Below are 16,351 nucleotides of genomic sequence, written 5' to 3'. Positions count from 1 at the left end.
AAAGAGACAGATCATGGGTGGGGAGGGGTAGAGAGAGAGGGAGACAAAAAATTCCGAGTAGGTTCCATGCTGTCAGTGCAGAGCCTGACTGACGCAGGGCTCAAACTCACAGACCACAAGATCATGACCTGAGCTGAAGGATGCTCAACTGACTGAGCCACCCAGGGACTCCAAAGCTAGGAAATTTTAGATCTCCTCCTCTCTCTGTCAATGTAAATAATGGAATATTACTCAGCCATTAAAAAAAATGAAATCTTGCCATTTGTGATAACATAGATTGAGAAAGGGGTATTAGGTTAAGTAAAATAAGTCAGAAAGAGAAAGAAAAATACCATGTGATTTCACTTATATGTGGAATCTAAAAACAAAGCAAACAGACAAATGTAACAGAAACAGTCTCATAAATACTGACAACAAGCTAGTGGTTACTAAAGGGGTGGAGGTGGGCAAATGAGTTAAATAGGTGAAGAGGATTAAGAGATACAAACTTCCAGAGGCACCTGGTTGACTCAGTCAGTTAAGCATCCGAATTTGGCTCAGGTCATGAACTCACGGTTCATGAGTTTGAGCCATACATCTGGCTCTGTCCTGACAACTGGAGCCTGGAGCTGCTTTGGACTCTGGCTCCCTCACTCTCTGCCTCTCCCCCACTCTCACACTCTGTCTCTCTCTCAAAAAAATAACTAAACATTAAAAAAATTTTTAAAAAAGAGATACAAACTTCCATTTATAAAATAAAGAAGTCATGGGGAATATAGTCAATAATACTGTAATAACCCTGTAGGGTGACAGATGGTAACTACACTTTATCATGGTGAGCATTTAGGAATGTATATAATTATTAAATCACTATGTTGTACAACTAAAATTAACACAATATTATATGTAAATTATACTTCAATTTTGATAATTTTAATTTTTTAAATGCTTATTTATTTTTGAGAGAGAGAGAGTGTGTGTTGCAGGAGGGGCAGAGTGAGAGGAAGACAGAGGAACTGAAGCAGGCTCTGCACTGACAGCAGAGAGCCCAATGCAGGGCTTGAACTCATGACCCGTGAGATCGTGACCTGAACTGAAGTCTGATGCTTAACCAGCCAAGCCACCCAGGCGCCCCATGCTTCAATTTTTATTTTTTTATTTATTATTATTTATTTATTTTAATTTTAAAAATTTTATTTTAAGCAAAGTTAGTTAACATGTAGTGTAATAATGATTTCAGGAGTAGAATTTAGTGATTCATCACTTACATGTAATACCCAGTGTTCATCCCAACAAATGCCCTCCTTAATACCCATCACCCATTTAGCCCATCCCCCCACTCAACACTCCTCCAGCAACCCTCAGTTTCTTCTATATATTTAAGGGTCTCTTATGGTTTGCCTCCCTCTCTTTTCATCTTACTTTCCCTTTCCTTCCCCTATGTTCACCTGTTTTGTTTCTTAGATTCCACATGAGTGAAATCATGATATTTATCTTTCTCTGACTTATTTCACTTAGCATAATACACTCTAGTTCCATCCACATTGTTGCAAATGGCAAGATTTCTTTTTTTGATTGCTGAGTAATATTCCATTGTATGTATATACCACATCTTTATCCATTCATTAGTCGATGAACATTTGGGCTCTTTCCACAATTTGACTGTTGTCCATAGTGCTGTTATAAACATTGGGGCGCAGGTGCCCCTTCAAATCAGCATTTTTGTATCCTTTGGGTAAGTACCTAGTAGTGTAGTTGCTGGGTTGTAAGATAGTTCTATTTTTAAGATTTTGAGGAACCTCCATACTGTTTTCCAGTGTCTGTACTCTATAAGATGTGACTTAATCTCTTACAATCTCTGCCAACAAGAAAAATAACCAGAGAGTTAACTGAAAATAAATGAAAATTATCTATAAATTACTCATCCCAAGAATTCCTCTAACAGATTCAGTTTGCATTCCCACCAGCAGTGCAAAAGGGTTTCTCTTTCTCCGCATCCTCACCAACATCTGTTGTTTCCTGAGTTGTTAATTTTAGCCATTCTGACAGGTGTGAGACTCTATCTCATTGTGGTTTTGATTTGTATTTCCCTGATGATGAGTGACGTTGAGCATCTTTTCATGTCTGTTTGCCAACTGAATGTCTTCTTTGGAAAAGTGTCTGTTCATGTCTTTTGCTCATTTCTTCACTGGATTATTTGTTTTCTAGGTGTGGAGTTTGATAAGTTCTTCATAGATTTTGGATGCTAACCCCTTATCTGATATGTCATTTGCAAATACCTTCTCCAATTCTGTTGGTTGCCTTTTAGTTTTGTTGATTATTTCCTTTGCTGTGCAGAAGCTTTTTATATTGATGAGGCCCCAATAGTTCATACTTCAATTTTTAAAAGTTCATCAAAAAAAGAGTGTTAAAGAAATAACTAAAAAAATAATAACAACAGAATAGACATTTAGTGTGTTTTCCCCAAAATCTAAATAGTCTTATATCTATTAAAACTTACATTACATAATTTAAAATCTTTCCAAAAAGCAAACTCCAGGGCTCAGATAGTATCACTGCTGATTTCTACCAAATATTTAAGGAAAAAATAATGTCAGTTCTACACATATTCTTTCAGAAAACAAAAGAGGAAGGAGTACATACTCCTGATACTAAAACTAGGTAAAGACATTTAGGAAAAAAAAATCCAAAAAAACAAAAAAACAAAAAATCTACTGACTAATATCCCTCATGCAGATAGATGCAAACGTCTTCAAAAAAAGTAGCTAATGGAATCCAGCAATATATAAAGTTTTTTCCAATGTTAACACATTATGACCAAGTGAGGTTTAACCCAGGAATGTAGCATGTGAAAATCAATCAGTATAATTCACCACATTAAAAGAATAAAGAAAATCCATATGATGGTATCAATAGCTCTAGAAAAATATTTGACAGAATTCAACATCCTGTTCATATTAAAGACTCTAAGAAAACTGGAAATTAAAGGGAATCTTTTCAATGTGACAGAATCTGTGGAAACCTTATGGCTAAAGAATGGGAAGAAAGTAAAACCATTTTTATTTTTATTTTTTTTAATTTTTTAAAATGTTTTATTTATTTTTGAGACAGAGAGACAGAGCATGAGCAGGGGAGGGGCAGAGAGAGAGGGAGACACAGAATCTGAAGCAGGCTCCAGGCTCCAAGCTGTCAGCACAGAGCCTGACGGGGGGCTTGAACTCACGAACCCTGAGATCATGACCTGAGCTGAAGTTGGACACTTAACCGACTGAGCCACCCAGGTGCCCCTAAAACCATTTTTATATGCAGGATACCTTATTATATGCACAATTCTAAGGAATTTAGAAAAGAAACTATTAAAATCAATAAGTTAGCTTAGCAGGGCTATAGGATACAATGTCAAATATGAAAATCAATTGTATTTCTAGATATAAGCAAAAACAGTTGGAAAGATATTTTAAAATATCATTGACTATAACATGAAATATTTAGGGATACAGTTAAGAAAATATGTGTGAAATCTGTGTACTGAAAACTAAAAATACAGCTGAGAAAAAATTTTTAAATATTCAAATAAGTGGAGATATATACTGTGTTCAAGGATCAAAACATTCAATATTGTTAAGATGTTAATTTTACCCAAGTTGATGTGTAGTGTTTTGTTGTTTTTTTTTTAAGTAGGTCTATGCCCAACGTGGGGCATGAACTCACGACCTTGGGATTGAGAGTTGCATGCTCCACTGACCGAGCCAACAAGACACCCCTGTATATTTTGTTTTAAGATTTTAAAAAAAAATTTTTTTTAACGTTTATTTATTTTTGAGACAGAGAGAGACAGAGCATGAACGGGGGAGGAGCAGAGAGAGAGGGAGACACAGAATTGGAAGCAGGCTCCAGGCTCTGGGCCATCAGCCCAGAGCCCGACGCGGGGCTCGAACTCACGGACCGTGAGATCGTGACCTGAGCTAAAGTCAGACGCTCAACCAACCGAGCCACCCAGGCGCCCCTGTTTTAATATTTTTTAAAAAATAATCTACACACTTAACATGGGGCTCTAACCCACAGTCCCAAGATCAAGAGTCACGTGCTCCACTGACTGAGCCAGCCAGGCACCCCTGATGTGGAGATTAAATGCAGTATCTATCAAAATCTCAACAGACTTTTTAAAATTGAAAATTAGCAAGCTGAATTTTCCAAATGTATTTCGAAATGCAAGTAACCCAGAATAGTCTAACCGATTCTGAAAAAGAGTAACAAAGTTAGAAGATTTACACTGCTTGACTTTAAGACTTTTAGAAAGCTACATTAATGAAGACATTGTGATACGGGCATAAAGATAGATAAATAGATTGATGGAACAGAGCAGAGAATTCAAACATAGATCTACACATATTTGGTCAATTGATTTTCAAAAAAGGGCCAAGTTAATTCAGTGGTCAAGTACAAACTTTTTAACAAATTAAGCTATACTAACTAACTGGATATCCACGTGCAGAAACAAATAACTTCAACCCTTACTTTACACTGCACACACAGACACACACAGACACCTCAAACTGAACCACAGTTCAAAACATTAATGCTAAAACTGCAAGATTTCTAGAAGAAAACATAGGAGAAAATCTTAACAATCTTGAGGTGGGAAAGATTTCTTATATAGAATACAAAAGGCATAATTATAGAAGAATCAATATATAAATTGGACTTTATCAAAACAGGAAACTGCTTTTTGAAAGATAAGTTAAAAAAATGAAAAGACACAGACTAAAAGAAAATATTCACAATATAGAAATCTGACGAAATTGTACCCAGAGTATCTTAGAACTCAATAGCAGTAAGACAACAACCCAATTTAAAAAATGGGCAAAACAGACACTTCAAAAGATGATCCAAATGGTTAATAGCACATGAAGAGATACTCAATGTTATTAGTCATCAGAGAAATGCATATAGTGCATTGTGACATACAAAATGACATAACCACTACACATTGACTCTACTATATACACTTAAAAAGACTGAGAATTCAGGGGCGCCTGGGTGGCTCAGTTGGTTAAGCCATCCAACTCTTGATTTTGGCTCAGGTCATGATCTCACAGTTCATGGGCTCGAGCCCCACATCGGGCTCTGCGCTGACAGTGCGGAGCCTGCTTGGGATTCTTTCTCTCCCTCTCTCTCACTGCCCCTCCCCCACTTGTGTTCCCTCTCTCAAAATAAATAAATAAACACTAAAATATATATATATATATATATATATATATATATAAAGACTGAGAATTCAAACTGTTGGTAGAGATATGGAACAATGGAATGTTCATAAATTGCTTGTGGAAATGTAAAATTGTACAACCAATTTGAGAAATGATTTCGCAGTTTCTTATAAAGTTACATATACACTTAGAATACAAATCATCCATTCCAGGGATGCCTAGCTGTCAGTTGGTAAAGCGTGTGACTCTTGATCTCAGGGTTGTAAGTTCGAGCCCTATGTTGGGTATAGAGATTACTTAAAAAAAAAAAAAATCTTTAAAACAAATCAGCCATTCCACTCTTTCCTATTTACCAGAAGAATGAAAATGTATATCCACACTCAGACTTGTACACAAATGTACGTATCAGCTTAATTCACAACAGCAAAAAACTATAAATGACCCAAATGTCCACCAATAGATATATGGATAATTGTTGTATATGCAGGCAACAGACTGCCATTTAGCAACATGGAGGGAACTACTGATAACCTCAACATTATGTAAATAATCTTAGAAACACTGTAGTGGGTGAAAAAAGCCAGACACAAAAACTACTTACTGAATGATTCCATGTATATAAAATTGTAGGAAAGGCAAATCTAATTGATAGTGATAGAAAGCACATCAGTGGGTGTATATGGCACAGAGCTGAACATTTAAGGATTAACTGGGAAGCACTGATGGAGATAATCTATATGTAGACTGTGGTACTGTGAAATAAGTGTATAACTGTATGAAAACTCATTGAATTTTATGTAAATTATACCTTGATGAAGTTGATCTTTAAAAATTTTTTTATGGTTTAGGGTACAAACTTCAATTTCGTGTAGGTCAGTGTACTTAAAAGAAATACAATAAAGAAATGGTCTTCATGTGACAATTTCAGTACAACATGGTCTTTACCTTGTCTTGCACATACTAACCTTTAGACACATACATACCAAGTTGCTGAACATTCAGCATTATAGCTGCTGTGAAGGATGCTCTGCAGAAAGTCCTCATTTCTTCGCTTTCTTTAACTCTCCTTCCTTACCCTCTTACTTGACTTTCTCCTCAGCCCTTTCCTTAATGCCAATAACAATTTACTTTTGTTCTGAGCTTTATAATTACAAAGTACTTCCTAGACTCATTTGATTCTCAGAATAATTTTGGGAGCCCAGGCAAGATTATTTATTTATTCATTTCCCAGGTGGAAACAAAAAATGAGGACCAGTGAGATAAACGTTTTACCCAAGGCAGCACAGTGCCTCAGAACATAATCACTCTTTTTTTAGCTTCTAGGTCTTTTTTTAGCCCCCTACATTTTTTTTCCCATTGTGGTCCCAGGAGTGAGAAGACACCTGGGAAAGGATAAGTCACAGAAAAGCTTATTTTACTTACTTATTTTTAAAGTGAACTCCACCCCCAATATGGGGCTTGAACTCACAACTCCAAGATCAAGAGTTACATGCTCGACCACTGAGCCAGCCAACCACCCTAAACGCCTACATTTTGAATTGTTTAGAACAAAAATCTTACCAAGGTGTAAAAATGAATTCCACTCAGTTATAAGTATAATGATTACTATTAGTGAAAAAACAAAATTTCATGAAAAATTTTGTCTAAAATATTTTTGATATCTGAAATGGGGCTAACACAGGATGTATAGGATGTGAAGTTTCAGTAATTATGGGATGTCTTGACAAAATCCAGTCACCTCAGACAGATCAGTCTAGGCCTTAAGATAACTTTGGGTGCTCGGTATTTATCATCAAAACCTTATCACAAGTGTTCATCCATGAAAGCCTCTAATGGAGGCTTGTACAGGGAAAATTCATTCTTTTATTTTCTTATGTTACAGCTGAATGGTCATTTCCTGAACCCTCTTTTTCTTTCATACCTGCAGGAAGACATGGGTTGTTTTGTTTTGTTTTTCTGTGTGAACAACAGAACCATCGTTTATAAGCTCAGATAACCAAATCACCTCTTATATTGTTCCTTACCTCTATTTTTGTCCAATTCCATTCCAATTCAAAACCAGCTCAGAACTTTGCATTTTCTACTTTTCTGATTTCCTTAGACTAATCTTGCCCAAGAAGTCACACATATCTATATTCGTTATAGTGGCTCTGGGAATTGGGATTGAGCAGTGAGGTAAGGTTATCTATTTATGCTTATACTGGCCTAACATAGCACTTTTTCTTTAATCTTCACACATTTATTTATTGAGCACATGCTCACTTCTGCATTTGTCATGGAGAGATAGACATGGTCCCTGCCCTGGAGGACCTCACATCTAAATTTCCAGTCTTATTGAGTCACATTCTTTGTGTCAACAGCTGGACAAAAACAAACAAACAAACAAACAAACAAACCTACAATAAGTTGGGTGTGCTAATCACACTGCCAGCTAAGCTTCTGAAGTGTCCTGGAACAAAGCTCCTTGTGTGAATAAAGGAACTCTGGTTCCCCAGATGGTATCTAGTACCCTATGAGCTCTATTCTCTCTGAAGCATGAGACACTGCCTAGTGCTCACTTGGGCAGCACATACACTGTGAATTGGAATGAGACACAGGCCCCACTCCAGCTTTGGATCTGCAAACCTTGCTGGCTCCCAATTCCCAGTACTATAGCTTAGAAACCATATTTTTCATCACCACTTCTCCCTTTCAGTTTCGGGGAAAGGAATTGATATTTTTGGATCACTTTTTATGTGTCAGGTCTTTTACATGCATTGTGCTATGCTGTAGTTGTCACAATTTCATGATGGATAAGTCAATTCTGGAATCTAAAATAGATATGTAGTAGTGCAAAAAAGACTGGCTTTGGAATCATGAAAATTGAGGTTTAGATTCTGGCTGAGCCACCACAAGTCATTACTAGTTCATTTATTCTTTTTCATTTATTAACTAAAACATTTATTGAACTCTTAATAGACATTCAAGCTTCATGGTAGGAGGTAAAGATACAAAAGTGAATAAAATATAATCCTTATCTTCAAGGCCCTCACTATCGAGGGATGGGTAGGGAGAGGAAACCTTTTCTTTTTTTCTTTTTCGGTTTATTTTTATTTTTAAGTAATGTTAAGATGTAGACCCAATGTGGGGCTTGAACACACGACCCCAAGATCAAGAGTCACATGCTCTTCCAACTGAGCCATCCAGATGCCCCAGGGAGAAGAAATTCTCAAACAGGTTGTATCAGTACACTGATGGAGCTAACAACAGGTTATATTATGGAAATTTTATGACCTTTCACAATTTAAGTAGCTTATGTGAGCCTTGATTCTTCATTTGTAAATTAGGGATAATTATGTAAACCACACTTCCAGGCACAGTGGTTGGCATATAAGGGATATTAATATTGCAAAGTCCACTATTCCAGGGAAAGACTTTTGTGCCCCCTTTTCTCCTTTTTTGCAAACTGAAAACAGTAAGTGATTTTTTAACAAGTTGCATTTAAAGTTTATGATTCATTTTAAGGATATATGTTTACATAACTTTATTATAATCGAGACAGTTATGAAAGGAAATTACTCAAAATATCACCATCCTAGAAAATAAATTAACTTCATTTGCCAGCTTTATTTCCCAAGTCTTTGTCCATGTTACAAAGCCATATCCTCACATAACTGTTTCTGTGTTGTTACAAGGTATATTATGTATGTATATATATATATATATATATATATATATACATACATATATTTTTTTAATTTTTGTTTTCAACGTTTATTTATTTTTGAGAAAGAGAGAGACAGACCGTGAGCAGGAGAGGGACAGAGAGAGAGTCGGAGACACAGAACCCCAAGCAGGCTCCAGACTCTGAGCTGTCAGCACAGACCCTGATGCAGGAATCCACCAACTGTAAGCCAAAGTGGACCGCTTAACCAACTGAGCCACCCAGGCGCCCCAAAGTATATGATATTTGTAATTTTTAATGCCTGTGAAATATTTAACTGACTGAATTCTTTTACTTTGCTTAACAATTCCTATATCACTCGACATTTCTCTTGAAAGGCAGAGTGATTCAGTAAAGAGAATGAAATCTTTTAAAACAGAAACATCCTAGGTTTGAAATCCTGGGTGAACTTCTTACTACCTAAGTGACCTTGGGCATGTTATTTAACTTTTCTGAAACTGTTGCTTTAACTGTTTTAAAGAAGGTAGTGTTCCAATAGGGATTATGCTCTTATTCTGCATTTACAGTTGATTTATAGAAAGTTCCTACCAAAATTTGGGTGCTCAATAAAAACCATATTTTTAATATTTGATAATCATAAATATGTAATGTTATAATATCTTTTACACATAAATCAGATTTAATCTTTTGTGTTATTTCCTTAAGATAAAGTCTCATTAATGGGAATAGTTGGGGCAAAGATTATGAATACTTTTATGGCATCTAGAAACACATCTCAAACTGCTTTTCAAAAGATTACCTTCAATTACAAAGCTACTAGCAATGGATTGCATCATACATTGCGTTAGATTCACCTCACAATCACCAGAGGTATATTATTATGGGAAATCCTTGGGTTTGTTTTAATTTTTTTTACTGTGGAGTTTGAACATTTTCCCTTTTTGAAAAGCAAGAGTTGCCTGTAGGAGCAACAGTTCAGGGCCACGTGGGATGTGGAAAGCTCACGCGGACTACGTCTCCCAAGGTGCCCCGCGGGCGCGCCGACAGGAAGTGGCTGGAGCATCTCCCGCCTCCACGCCGAGGCGAAGAGGTTCTATCCGGGGCCTTGGCGCTTCTCTTTCCTTTCGCGCCGGTTGCCGCTGCGGAGCGCGGCAGGTCCATGTGCGCAGTGAGCGGCACTATTCCTGGCCCAGTAGCACCCGAGCTCCGGGTTTGACCGAGTCCGCGCTGCGATGGACCCCAACACCATTATCGAGGCCCTGCGGGGCACCATGGACCCAGCCCTGCGTGAGGCCGCGGAGCGCCAGCTCAATGAAGTAAGGACGCCGGGCGGGCGGTGGACTGTGGCAGGCCGAGCCCTCCGGGCCTGGCCAGAAGCGCGGACGGCGTCGCTGAGGGGCCCAACTGGAGGGGTGGGGCGGGAACCTAACTGCGAGTGCCGCGCCGGGGCGCCTCAGACTGCTGCGGTGGTGGCGGTGGCTAAGGCAGCCTTTGCGTCGGATCCTGAGCTGGGCCTCTGGCTGCGGTCAAGGCATGAGGAGCCGGCTGAGGCGAGGCGGGCGTGACGGGCTGGACACATGGCTGGCTCGGGTGGCCGGCCGCCCTCTGGCTCATACCCAGCTCGTTCCTCGCGCCCAGGAGGGGGCGAAACTCGCTGAAAGGTTTTTCAGACGTTTCCGGGAGCAGTCTCGCTGGCGTCGGGTTTGGAGGGGCTCCTGGGAATGCAGAAGCTGGTCCTTTGGGGGCTGCGCCTGTCATCCTGTCACTTAAGTGGGCTGATCGGTGATCGGCACAACTTTCTTCTCTGCGACTGAGCTGTTAGGGAAAGCTTTCAGAGGCAAGCCCCCGCCTCTTTGGCAGGGCGAGGGTAGTGCTGGATACCAGTCTGATTCACTGCTCTTTTACTCTAATAATGCCTCCGTCGGGGAGGCAGGACAATGTAGTAGAAAGTCAGGTGAAGTGCACCCTTCTAGGTAGAGCTGAACCACTAATTTTCTTGACTGACCTTGGGCAAGTCGCTTAACCTTTTAATGCTGAGTATCTCCCATTCATAACATCAGGCCACAGGGTTGCTGTGACGGTCAAGTGAGACAATGTAAGGCCGAGTGCCTTGAAATGTGCCAAGCTCCATATCAACTCGCTCATGACTGGTTCCTTTTTTCCTCCGTATTTTCGAGGGACCACCCTTTGGAAAACAGCTTTAATATGTGGGCATACTATTGTACTACCTTAAGTTTCATTATTTCTAAATCAATGCAAGTTTTTATATTTTAGTGAGTATTTTAAAGGCTTCTTAAAAGGACCCCTGTAATTCCTATGCCAGTTAATAATTGGCTTTTGGTATACTACTGAGTGCAAGCTTTAGTGAAGTTCAGTGTACATTTATTTTTAAACGGAAAAAGAAGTCCCTTTTTAAAGTAGAAATTCAGTTATTTTATGCTTCTCTTAACTGGTAAGTAACTCATTTAAAAACATTACTTATTATTGACTTTGCAGAAGCCACAGGAGCATTCCTAACAGGACAGCATCAGTGTACAATGCTATGTCAGAGATCTCTGCCCTCAAGGAACTTGTGTTTTAAGAAGACCACCCACAGAGTTTAGACAAATTAAGTGTAAAATTATTTCAAAATAAAAAAGTTAAATCTTTTTTTTTTTTTTAATGTTTATTTATTTTGAGAGAGAGAGAGAGAGAGAGAGAGCATGTGAGCAGGGGAAGGGCAGAGAAAGAGGGAGCCAGCACAGAGGGAGCCACACATATGGTGAGATCATGACCTGAGCGGAAATCAATAGTTGGTTGCTTAACTGAGCCACCCAGGCACCCCTAAAAAAGTTAACTCTTATGTATATAAATGAGACCATCATTAGATCATACCAAGAGTGATGCTCAAGTTTTTGTTTTTTTTTTTAAAGATGTTTTTAAGTATTCTCTCCACTCAAGGTGGTCCTTCAACCCACAACCCTGAGATCAAGAGTCCCGTACTTCACCCACTGAGCCAGTCATGCCCCAGTGCTCAAATTTTTAGGCTCAAAGTCACCTTGGGAGGAGCTTAGATTTCTTTTGGATATAAAATAATGCACTGAAACAAATTCCCATATTGAACCATTATGAAACTATGGAGGTAGTTATGGATCACTTTTTATTTTGATTTATTTTTGTGATAGACACAGGTTAAGATTAACATTTTGTTTATGAAGTATTAATACATGTGTAAGTTTAGGCACTCTAAAAGTTCAGTCACAGTGATTTCTACTATGACTTTATTATCCTGCCAAAACATGCTGTGTGTAATTATTAATTTTAAAAATTACTATTTGAAAAAAAAAGTTGATTCCCTAATAGAAAAATTTGAAATTCATTCATTCTTCAAGCAGTTATTAAATGTCTGGTTATATATGATGACATTTTGTAATTGAGACCTAGGATAAATATTTCACAATCTGATTTTTGGAAGATGAATAATCAAAATAGTATTCATAGCATTTTTTACTTAACTGTTAAGCTTCTGTTAGAGTTTTGGAATACTTTGGAGTAGTGAACACTGCTTTTCTGTGAAAGAAAATTTGGTGTCTAGCCTGTATTTCTGTAATTGTTAGCTGTTCACATTTTGCAAATTTCTTTCAATTATCACACCTCAATTTTAGTAAGTTTCCTAAGGTAACTTTTCTTTTAATTAGAATATTCTCATCTCTAGTCTTCATTCCACTTTAATGAAGTGTTCCCATTTTAATACTTTCTTGCTTTGACTTTTTTTGTGGCAGAACCTTAATTTAGGAAATAGATTCCAGATAAGTCTTGAAGAAGCTTGACTGTAGCAAGAATGAGGAAGTAACATTTTATTTCCATCAGGCTCTTCTTGATTTTGGATAAGACAGGATGAAGCAATCATTCCATACTGGTTTTTGTTTTTTTTCAGCAAGTTATATTTTGGTTCATTTTCGTTAAAAGAAAAAGATTGACATTTGAGTGAATCTTTTCAGCTAAGCGAAGTAATCACGAACTGTAAAAATTGTAAATGTTATCAAAGTATTAATAGTGCAGATAAAACAAAAACAAAGTGCTCTTGCCTCGCAGTGATTACACTTAACTGTTTCATCTGTGTGGAACCTCTTTTACTCAGTTATCTCTTATGCTTGTTTCCTTACTTCCCTCTATCATTGTTCAACTGTCTCCATATCACTAAGGAGTTCCCCTGGCTATGACACCCCAGACACACTATACCTCCCTTAGTTTATTTTTCTCTGTAACACTGGTTTGTCATACATATTTTACTTATTCTCGTCAGTATAATTTTCAAGTTTAATGAGGTGAGGAATTTTTGTCTTTTGTCACTGCAATTCTTTGATTTGTTAGTGTTAGGCTTTACTGACTTTATTATGACAGATAACAAACAGTAAGACTTTAGCTGTTATACCATCTCTCATTAGAGAATTTTTAGAGTATTTATATGTTTTTTATATTTCATATAGATAAAATTAAGAAATTTCCATGAGACTGCTGGAGACCACAGTAAGGAGACTGTTTTTTTGGCAGATATTTTCAAGACACATTTTAGTATTCACCACTGATTTACACTGTAGCATGGCATGAATTTTGATCCTTTTTTTTTTTTTTTTTTTTTTTTGCTGTTATAATTTTGGACTACATTATCATGTCTCAATTTGAAATTTCTTCATGTAACAAACTTTGCCTCAAAGACTGGAGGAAACCATTAAAAAGTACAAGCATTCTTGGAAATATAATTGAAAACCTCCTTAGTTATTTGATTTTTTTTTTTTTTTAACGATGAAGCATTCTGCACTAATTGGAGGATCTTAGGAAAGTTATTTAACTTCTAAGCATCATTTTCCTTATGTACAAAATAAAAGTAGTAATAGTGTGTATATCACTGTGTCATGTGAGTTGATGCATGTAAAAAATTCAGCAAAGTGCTTGGAACCTGCTAAGTTCTCTCCAGGTTATTTGAACCACTGCATCAGTGCCAATTGATTAACCACTCTACCACACTATACATTTTATTTCTTGTCTCAGTCTAACTATAGTAGTTTCATATTTTAGTGGAAAATGGAGAAAGAATACAAGTACTTATTTGGACACTGAGATTGTTAGTAGATAGCATTATTGTATCATGAAAATTGGCACAATTATAAGCACAGTGCCTGACACTCAGTGGGCTCTCAGTAAATATTTTGTTGTATGCATGGAGAAATAAGAACTTGAATAATAGCCAGAAATGTCTTTTAATCTTTAAAGTAGATTTGTGTACAGGAAACTCATTTGACATGTAAATTATATACTTTGAGATTAATTGACTTCTATAGATCTAGAAGTACAGTTCTAAAAAATTTTAGGAAATTAAAATATGTGACATTTGGTATTTGTTCATTCAACATTAATTATTTGTTATGTTTCCAGAGACTCCTACTTCCTACTCTTGCTCTCACTCAGAAAAACTTGTTTCTTCCTTTATAAGATAAAGTTAAGACATCTGTGAAGGTTTTTGGCAGATTATTATAATAGACAACAGTCTCTGCAGTTCTTCCTGCTTTAGCTGCCAGTGTTGTTCAGTGGAAACCTTTCCATACAAACCTTTGCTCATGCTACTCATTCCTCCTATTAAGCTCTTATAACCTAAAAATGAAAGTTTTCCTGTTCACAAATCTCATCAATACCATCTTAAATGCCATCTTTTCCTACTCTGACCTTCTGTGGTACTTTGTAAACTCAAAACTCACCTTTTTAATACCTAGTTGTATATATTCTTAAATTTTAACTATTTTAATTTTATTTGAACTAGATGGTTGCTGTCTTTTCTACTCTAAAAGTGCATTGACTTTGAACTTAATCTCCAATGAGAATAAAATCTGTAGATGAAGATTTTTTTTTTTTTAAATCTTCAGAGTATTAGCTGAGCATAGACGTTCAACAAATAATTGCTTCTGTTATTTTTAAAATATTTGGAAGAGGGCCACCTGAGTGGCTTAGTCGGTTAAGCATCCGATTTTTCGTTTCAGGTCAGGTCATGATCGCATGGTTGTGGGATCCAGCCTTCCTTGGGCTCTGCACTGACAGGGTGGAGCCTGCTCAGGAATCTCTCTCTCTACACCTCTCCTGCTGTCTGTCCGTCTGTCACTTGCGCACGTGCTCTCTCTCTCTCTCTCTGTGAAAATAAATAAACTGTAAAAATATTTGAGGGGCACCTGGGTGGCTCAGTTGGTTGTGTTAGACTTTGGCTCAGGTTATGAGTTCCAGCCCCACATTGGGGCTCTGTGTTGCCAGTGCTGAGCCTGTTTGGGATTCTCTTTCTCCTGCTCTCTGGCCTCCCCCTCATGCTTTCTCTCAAAATAAATAAACTTAAAAAAAATTTGAGTGACTATCATGTGGCAAATCCTATCTTTAATGCTGGAGGTCTGATACCATACATAAGACAAAGTCCTCACTCTCATGAAGTTTACATTTGAACTTAAGTTTTAAATGTAATGTCAGGAAAATTTTTTTGAAACGTTTATTTAGGATGACAGCTTCCAGTCTCGTGTATTTAATAGCAAATGTCTTTGTGGTAGGTACTGAGTTAAGTAGATGGAAAGATTCTTGATTCCTACCTTTCTGGAGTTTCATAGTCAACACGGCCCTCATAACACATGTGGTTGGACTTACAGTAGAGCTATGTGTAAGTTTTGGATAAAGATACTTTTAAATCTGACTTTGGTTAAGGCAGATAGAATCTAAGTATCAGTATCCCTTCCCCTCTTACACTTGCAGCAAGAAAAACTGCCATAAGTAGAATTAGAAAGCTTACCTAGGAGCATTTTAAACCTTCAATTCCTAAGCTTAATGTGCTATAAGATGGTCATGTGATAGACATGCTGTTTCTCACATTCGTTATGTGAAAAAGTAAGTGGACTTAGCTTTGATATGTTTCTTGATATTTTGTGTTTATCTTTTAAATACATAAACTACCTGAGTCCCTTCTAGGGTTTTCACAGATGATTACAATTACTAGTGTAAGTGATAAATTTTTATTTATAAATGGTGAATTTGATTGTTTAATTAAAGGACTTTTGAAATGTTCAATTAATGAAAATCTTAGATCTGGAAAAGTGCAAAATGATGGCATGTTTATAGGACAATTTGGCATGTCTAGAAATTCAGCAAAATACTTATGAGAATAAAATATGTGTTTTTGGAAGACAGAATTGTCTGTACCCTGAGCAGGTAAAATTCCTTAATTAGGAATATCTCTAAGTAGATACTCTTCTGAATTTGGGAGAGGGAAAGTCTGGATACTTTGGCTGTTAGATAGGAAGTTATTCAGTGACACAGCATGTTAAAGATCTGAAAGAAAGATATTGCCATATTAATGTTTATAAGAAAAATTTCTTTTTCAGATAGAGTAGATGCATATATTATTTTACTTATTGTTTGCTTCTATCAGTGGCACATTAATGATATTTGATTTAAAGTGGGTTTTTTTTTCTTTTGGTTACTAAGTCCTTTA

At 37.1% G+C, this 16,351-nt stretch overlaps 1 protein-coding gene across 1 annotated transcript in view; it reads left to right on the top strand.

The window, feature by feature from the left end:
- The first annotated feature begins 9,920 nt into the window (after window positions 1-9,920).
- Window positions 9,921-16,351, top strand: part of IPO7 (importin 7) — a 46,112-nt gene continuing 39,681 nt past the window's right edge. Inside the window, exon 1 of the mRNA XM_049650319.1 lies at window positions 9,921-10,169. Coding sequence (XP_049506276.1) covers window positions 10,086-10,169 — 84 coding nt within the window. The 5' untranslated portion in view covers window positions 9,921-10,085. The remainder of the gene's footprint in view (window positions 10,170-16,351) is intronic.

The sequence above is a fragment of the Panthera uncia genome, chromosome D1, assembly GCF_023721935.1.
Source record: "Panthera uncia isolate 11264 chromosome D1, Puncia_PCG_1.0, whole genome shotgun sequence".
Lineage (NCBI taxonomy): Eukaryota > Metazoa > Chordata > Mammalia > Carnivora > Felidae > Panthera > Panthera uncia.
Note: the sequence above shows the minus strand (reverse complement) of the source record. Positions and strands in the feature narration are given on the sequence as shown.